The sequence below is a fragment of the Cyphomyrmex costatus genome, unplaced genomic scaffold (genome assembly GCF_001594065.2).
Source record: "Cyphomyrmex costatus isolate MS0001 unplaced genomic scaffold, Ccosl1.0 scaffold1542, whole genome shotgun sequence".
NCBI lineage: Eukaryota > Metazoa > Arthropoda > Insecta > Hymenoptera > Formicidae > Cyphomyrmex > Cyphomyrmex costatus.
Window position 1 is genome coordinate 26,884 of NW_017275547.1, and position 8,289 is coordinate 35,172.

The window sequence follows — 8,289 nt, forward strand, 5'->3', positions numbered from 1 at the left end:
GTTATGTCGATAGATTCGCAACTTCATTTCCCCGCGGTACAGGATGAGGACGTTTTCGAAACCTCCAACGATGCTGATCCATCTCTCGAAACGTCTGTCAGAGAAGTTTTAAGGACACCTCAAGGTCGCGATAGATTAAATAGTCAACTAGGACCATTAGGACACATATACATCAATGCTCTTTTGAGTGGTGACAAGAGAAATGAAATCGATCACGTATACGGTGTTTATTTCGATGAGAATGGTACAATGTTGGGTGTTTGGAATTTCGGCGCGCTTTTCGCAAGAGCGTCCCGCCAATCGTAACGCCACGGGTTTGCGCTGACAGCGCACTCAACGAAAAGTCGACCGGCCAATTATAGGCGGCCAGCGTATACCGCTTCCGCCTATGATTTTAAAGTCTGAGCGATGTTTATTATACACTTATTCTTCACCCTTTGATTTCTAGAAGTTTCATTATTTTTATTGTTCGTCCTTTCGACGAGTAAAAATTCAGTTTAACGGAAAAGAAGCTTCTAGATTTCAGAAGGGAACAAAACCAAGCGCACGGAGACGCGAGTCGCAGTCGTCTCTTAGACTTCTTCGTCAAAATTCACAGTGTCAAACGCGTACGATTTCAGCCTGACGCTGGCTATTTCTCGCTGTACAGAATTTGTCTGTGAATAGAATAAACGCAATTAGTTCTACTTCTTAATTTTTCTTTTATTCACGCGCTCCTTCCTCCATCTCGCCAATTTCGCACATTTTTGGTCCTTCGAGCCGGATTCGTTGTCGCGATCTCGTCGTTATCTCCATCGCGAGTGAGAAAACTCCTGGTGCGTCGAGTGTTCGTGGCAGTGGAATCTGAAAAAGTGAGATGGAGCAATTACTTTCTGCTCAATTGCAAATCCATGGGCGCATCGCCCGTACGATGGAAAATCTCAAGAAGGCGGGAGCCGCCAATATCGGCGTGACCATGGTGCAGTCTTCCCTCTCACTTCTTGAGTCCAAGTGGAAGAGTGCTGAGGAACAACACTACGAATTAGTGAAGTCATTCGGTAAAGCACTCGAGAATCACGAATATTTTACCAACGATTTCTTAAGCGAAATCGAAACCGTATACATTCAGCAGCGTGCGCAGTTGCTGAATCTAGAAAGGACCTTGAGTGTGGCTGCCTCTGACACGGAAGTCAAGCCCGCTAATTCCGACATGATTTCTCTGCGAAACACGCTGCCTCGGATTCCTCTGCCTCAGTTTTCCGGGAAGTTCGAGGATTGGCCGGCCTATCGTGACCTTTTTGAGTCGCTCGTCATCACGGAACCGTCACTGTCGAACATAAAGCGGTTTCAATACTTAAAGAGCAGTGTGAAAGGTGACGCAGAGCAACTCATAATAAGTTTCCCTACCACGTCGGAGAATTTCGATCGCGCATGGACGACCTTGACTCATCATTACGAAAATAAACGGTTACTTCTGCGTTCATATCTCTCGGCTTTCACATCGCTCGGAAGGATGAAGCACGATTCTGTCGCTGACCTTCGTCGAATCTTCAATCGGATGATAACTACTGTCGGAGCGCTGGAAGGAATCGGACGTCCTATCACCAATTGCACGGACCTTTTCGTGCACCTCATCGTCGAGCTTCTTGACTATCGAACTAAACAAGAGTGGGAAAAACTGTTTACGAAAAAATCAGACCCACCTTCCTATGAGCAGCTGCGTGACTTCCTCGAGGATCAGGTGCTGAAGCAAGGTGTGCTCCGTCCCAAGGCCTCACAAGGCTCTTCCGGGAAGTCCTCGGAGAAGATCACTGGTTCGTTGCGTACTCAGCAGCAGCCTAAGCGTGGAGCGGAGTCCAGCCGGAATTGCCCTATCTGCAATCTGGAACACTATATTATGATTTGTGAGCACTATAAGTCACGAACACCGCAAGAGCGTAAGGAAATTGTGAATACTCATCGCCTGTGCATGAACTGTCTAGGACGTCACAAACTCACGGAGTGCCCGTCAACGAAGCACTGCGGTAAGTGTACAGCTCGGCATCACACGACGTTGCATGAGCCGTTTGTCGATGCCACTACAATTTCCGCTGTTGCTATCCACGTGGCAGATCGGCCGACGATTGAGTGCACACCTGTGTTGCTCGCGACCGCGCGCGTTCTAGTGACCGATAGTAGTGGTGCTCTGCAAACAGTTCGAGCATTAGTTGATCCCGGGTCGGAAACGTGCCTCGTGGCGGAGTCCTTGGCGCAGCGGCTGCGTCTGCCTCGCACACCAACAGCAGTGGCGATCTACGGTGTCGGCGGCCAGCAGACCGGTGTTTTGCGAGCACGAGTCTCTCTTTCGCTCACGTCGCGTGTCACTGCCGTATCCATGAAGATCTCCGCTCTCGTCTTCCCGCGTATCACGGACTACGGTGGTGTTGCTGATCGACGCAGCTGTGCATGGGCTCACTTACAGGGCCTTGAACTTGCAGATCCTGAGTTTTACAATCAGGATCCTGTAGAACTTTTACTGGGCGCAGACGTGTACGCCTACATCGCGTTGTCCGGCATACGGAAGGGCGGTTCATTTGAGCCCATCGCTCAAAACACTCAGCTCGGCTGGGTTCTATTGGGCGCCGCAGGTGTTAGCAACGCTTGTTCAATCGGCTCGGTCACTTCCTTGTGCTGCTCACCGGCGGACGAGCTGAACTCCCTGGTGCGTCGGTTTTGGGAGCAAGAAGAGTTGCCGCAAGCGTCGGCACCGTGGTCTCTCGAGGATCCCGAGTGTAAAGAACACTTCCAGCAAACACACACACGAGACTCCACTGGTCGTTATCAAGTGCGCCTTCCAGTGCGATCAAGCTTAGTTGATCTTTCGGCCACTCGTCGCATGGCCGTAAGAATGCTCGCCGTGATGGAACGTCGCTTTATCCGCGAACCGACATTCCGCGATCGCTATTGCAACTTCATGCGCGAGTATCTGTCGCTCGGTCACATGTCCTTCGCCGTGCCATTGCCGTCGGACGAAGTGCGAGTGTGTTTTCTACCGCATCATGGTGTGCTCAAGGGAACAGGTAGCGTGGAGAAGATCCGGGTCGTCTTCAACGGATCGGCGAAGATCCTTGAAGGGAACTCCTTGAATGACAGTCTACTGCCCGGGCCAAATCTATTACCTGCTTTGCTTTCGGACGTGATTTCTCGCTGGCGGTGTCATCGTTTCGTTGTCTCCACTGACATCGAGAAGATGTACCGCCAAATCAGGGTACATCCAGAAGACCGCAACTTACAGCGGATTCTATGGACAGAAAATGGACAGCCATTAGAGTTCCGTCTGAACACCGTTACGTATGGTCTTGCCTGCACTCCATACCTGGCGATTCGAGTGCTGCGACAGCTGGCTGACGACGATGGAAAGGAGTTCCCCTTGGCTGCGGAGGCACTGAGGCGAGACACCTACGTGGACGACATCCTTTCTGGAGCTGCGTCGTTGACGGAGGCAAGGACGCTGACGGATCAGCTGGTGAAGCTCTGCATGGCGGGCGGATTCCCGCTGAGAAAGTGGTCCGCCAACCACCCTACCTTGATCCAGGATATTCCTACAGAGTATCATAGCAGGAAGCCTTCCAACAATTTTGTTGCCTCCTGAAGGTCAACTGGTCTTGGGCCTGCGTTGGGAATCGAAGAGCGACTGTTTCGCATTTACCGTGCATACGTCAATCGAGGAATCGTTAACAAAACGATTGCTCCTTTCGAACGCGTCTCGCTTGTTTGATCCACTGGGTTGGTTGGCGCCAGTTACAGTTCGAGCCAAGCTGATCATCCAATCAGCATGGTTGCAGCAACTCGGGTGGGATGAACCATTGCGTGACGAGGAGGCGGCAGCATGGACTTCCTTGAGGGACCAACTTCCCTTACTAGAGGACCTACGAGTGCCACGATGGATGCACGTCGACTCGCCAGGAGTCAAAGTCGAAATTCATGGCTTTTCAGATGCCTCGGAGCGAGCTTATGGTGCAGCCATATACCTCCGGACACTCAGCGGTGAAGACATCACCACCTCCTTGGTGATGGCAAAGACCAAGGTCGCACCGTTGAAACGAGTGTCACTGCCACGGCTGGAGCTGTGCGCAGCGTCCATTCTCGCCAAGCTTGCTGCTCACGTAGCTTCCACGCTCGGCTTAGTGGATGCCGAGACACATTTATGGACGGACTCCACCGTGGTTTTGGCCTGGATCCGAGGACATCCTGCAAAATGGACAACCTATGTGGCCAATCGAGTGGCAGAAATTCAGAGGACAATGTCAAAGGTCACTTGGCACCACGTACCTGGGCGAGATAATCCTGCTGACTGCGCTTCGAGGGGGCTCTCACCACGTGAGATGCTTTCTCACTCGGTATGGTGGCGTGGCCCGAACTTCTTATGCAACGAAAAGTCGGAATGGCCTTTGGAACCCGGCTCTTCGTCCTTGAAGAACTTACCGGAACAACGGACCGGATCATGTCTCGTTGCGACAGGATTGAAGGAACCGGAGGAGCTGACTCGATTCTCTTCGTGGCAACGATTGATCCGCGTCACCGCATGGATTCTACGTTGGAGGAGGCGAAGTTTTCATCATCAGGACCACCAACACAGAGTCCCGTCCTCGTCTTGACTCCAGTCGAACTGGAACGATCGACGCAATCATGGATTCGGATGGTGCAGTCAATTGAATGGCATGCTGAGCTGGACACCATCGTCGCTGAACGGAAGGTACCCCCTCGCAGCTCGCTTCACAAACTCTCGCCAAGGATTGATGACCATGGTGTACTGCGTGTAGGCGGTCGACTAAAACATGCAGTGCTGAGTGAGGATCAACGCCATCCTGTGATCCTGCCTCCGGGATCTCACTTAACTTACTTGGTTATTGATGCCTTTCATCGTCGCACTCTCCACGGGGGCGTTCAGGCGACCTTGACAGCCATCAGAAGACACTTCTGGATACCTCGAGGACGACAGCTGGTGAAGCGTCACATCCATAGGTGTGTGCAGTGCATAAGATGGCGGGCAGCTTCTCCGCAACCAATGATGGGCAGTCTTCCGAGGTCAAGAGTGACGCCCAGTCGGCCATTCTCACACACCGGCGTGGATTTTGCAGGACCGATCCTACTGAGGACATCCAAAGGCCGAGGTCACAAGGCCTATAAGGGATTCCTGGCCGTTTTTGTGTGTTTTAGTTCGAGGGCTGTACATTTGGAAGTGGTGAGCAACTACACCACTGAAGCTTTTCTTGCAGCTTTTCGCCGCTTCACAGCTCGACGCGGCCTGTGCCGGACGGTTTACAGCGACTGCGGAACCAATTTCGTGGGAGCAGACGCCCAGCTTCGCGCCTTGTTTGACGTTGCCAGTCAAACCGCTCACAACATCATCGGGAAGCTGGCCACAGAAGGGATTCGGTGGCACTTTAACCCGCCAGCTGCTCCGCATTTCGGTGGTTTGTGGGAAGCAGCGGTGAAGTCAGTGAAGCACCATCTCAGACGAGTCATTGGCGAGGCCACACTCACCTTCGAGGAGATGGCTACATTCTTGGCAGAGGTGGAAGCCTGCCTGAACTCACGTCCACTTCAGGCCTTGACGGATGATCCGGAAGACCTTGACGTATTAACTCCGGGGCATTTCCTCATTGGAGCTCCTCTCATCGCAATTCCGGAACCATCCTTACTAGACACTCCTTCTAATACGCTGAGTCGCTGGCGCCTCCTGCAAAGTATGCGAGATCATTTTTGGCATCGATGGTCTCAGGAGTACTTACAGGGACTCACTCCACGACCGAAATGGTGGAAGGTTGCAGAAAACTTACAGGAGGGGCAACTGTGTCTCCTGAAAAACGAGAATACGCCTCCATCTCGATGGCCGCTGGCTCGGATAATTCGCCTGCATCCAGGAGACGACGGCCAGGTACGCGTGGTGGAAGTACGGACCCCAGTCAGTCGGCTGATTCGACCTGTCGTAAAGATTGTGCCCTTGCCGCTTGCTGGGGAGGACCGAACCGCTTCACAAGGTTAACGCATTCCTGCAACTCTCGCGGTGTTGTGACACCAGTGGCATTATCGTTGTAAATATTTCAAATAGTATATATTAGAAACTTACCTTGTAAAGATTTTTTCGTGTTCATTTGTTGCTCGATCTATTTTTTTGTTTCTTTGGTCTCGTTGTTTCGTATGTCTTACCATTACGAATTATTGTCATGCAACCAATTTGAATCATTTATGTTAAACGTGTATTTCATACTTACGTTATCACGCGATTTCTTGTTACGCTGTCTCAAGTACTCCGCGTCCAATTTGTCACTGGCTTCAACCTTCTATCATAACTGCGCTCAGAATTAAGCTGGAACCACTTGGTTATCACGCACAATAATGTCGTACGAAAAGCACTTTCACTTGTGTATCAATCAGCTGTTCGGCTCGTTCACGCGGTTACTACATGCGCGCTCCGCGTGCCACGAATCGAACAGGTGAGTGACCAGCGCTATACTTATCGATACTTGCGCCATCAACGCACATTTAGAATAACAATGTCATCGGTAATTAGCTATACTCGACGAGGCGGGCGGGATGTTTGGAATTTCGGCGCGCTTTTCGCAAGAGCGTCCCGCCAATCGTAACGCCACGGGTTTGCGCTTACAGCGCACTCAACGAAAAGTCGACCGGCCAATTATAGGCGGCCAGCGTATACCGCTTCCGCCTATGATTTTAAAGTCTGAGCGATGTTTATTATACACTTATTCTTCACCCTTTGATTTCTAGAAGTTTCATTATTTTTATTGTTCGTCCTTTCGACGAGTAAAAATTCAGTTTAACGGAAAAGAAGCTTCTAGATTTCAGAAGGGAACAAAACCAAGCGCACGGAGACGCGAGTCGCAGTCGTCTCTTAGACTTCTTCGTCAAAATTCACAGTGTCAAACGCGTACGATTTCAGCCTGACGCTGGCTATTTCTCGCTGTACAGAATTTGTCTGTGAATAGAATAAACGCAATTAGTTCTACTTCTTAATTTTTCTTTTATTCACGCGCTCCTTCCTCCATCTCGCCAATTTCGCACATTGGGTGATAAAAAATTCGATGTTGAAACAGACGATAGCATGATAATCGATGGAAACAGATATAAAGGTACACGAGGTTTGTACGAGTTAATTTTCAAGAGACTTCCCGATGACGACATTTACACCGAGAACGATAAGCAAACATACAAGAGTATACTGTTGACAACTAATGCTCACAGACGTCGCCATAATGCTGAAATGCCTGTCAAAAGTAACAAAGGATACAAATATAAGTACATTATCGGTCCACTCGTATCTGCACACAGAACTATGAGTTTGGGTGCAGGTGTGCCCACGACTATGAGAGTAACCGACAACAAAGTCGATTACGTTCAATGGGACGATCCGAATGAGTTAGTGGACCGTCTTCAGTTGCTCGATGCCTCCCGTATCGCTGGCAATAACGCTCACGACAACGAAATTCTATCGATAATTGAGGAGCTTCGCGAGACCGGATTTATCATAAATTGATAACGATATGTCGAAGTCTGGAAAGCGCGATAAAATTAAAAAGTGATTAACGTGAAAAATGCAGTAACGTGTAATTTAAAAGACACACGTGAAGCTTGCGTAATGTCATAACGGCAGGAGATGAGTGTCGAGAAACGGAGACTCGTGGAGGAGCTTCACGCACCCGCGCGGAGAAATTTTCAGCGACGGCGAGTTATTGTGCGCGGTCGTGACGATTTATGGCAAGCAGATGTGGTTGAGATGCGCCCTTATGCGCGGTCGAATAAAGGTTGTAATTAAATTTTGACTGTTATCGATGTTTTGAGTAAGTACGCGTGAGCATTACCACTCAAGACCAAGAGCGGAAGCGACGTAACAGCGGCGTTATCCAAAATATTTCGCGAAGACAAACGATACCCGCGGAATCTACAGACGGATCAAGGAAAGGAATTCTACAACGCTACCGTGCAGAAACTTTTGCAGAAACACAACGTAAATCACTATTCTACGTATTCGGTAATGAAAGCGTCGGTAGTGGACCGATTCAACCATACTCTCAAAAATAATATTTGGAAAGTATTTACGTTGAACGGCACGTACAAATGGATCGACGAATTGCCGCGTCTACTGTCAAATTATAATCGTCGTAGACATCGAACCATTGCAATGCGCCCGATAGACGTTACACTTCCCGTTGCAAAACGTCTCTTGTCGACGGTCTACAGTCACGTGAAAATTACTCCTCCGATGAAATTCAAGAAAGGCGAACCAGTACGTATTAGTAAATTCAAAAC

At 49.8% G+C, this 8,289-nt stretch overlaps 2 protein-coding genes across 2 annotated transcripts; both read left to right on the forward strand.

Moving 5' to 3' along the window:
* The first annotated feature begins 856 nt into the window (after positions 1-856).
* On the forward strand, positions 857-3,610 carry LOC108783572 (uncharacterized). The gene has a single exon (XM_018552172.1). The coding sequence runs from the start codon at positions 857-859 to the stop codon at positions 3,608-3,610; it is 2,754 nt and encodes a 917-aa protein (XP_018407674.1).
* A 1,047-nt stretch (positions 3,611-4,657) lies between these two features.
* Positions 4,658-6,007, forward strand: LOC108783573 (uncharacterized). The gene has a single exon (XM_018552173.1). It carries the CDS (start codon positions 4,658-4,660, stop codon positions 6,005-6,007), a length of 1,350 nt encoding a protein of 449 aa, XP_018407675.1.
* Positions 6,008-8,289: the final 2,282 nt, after the last annotated feature.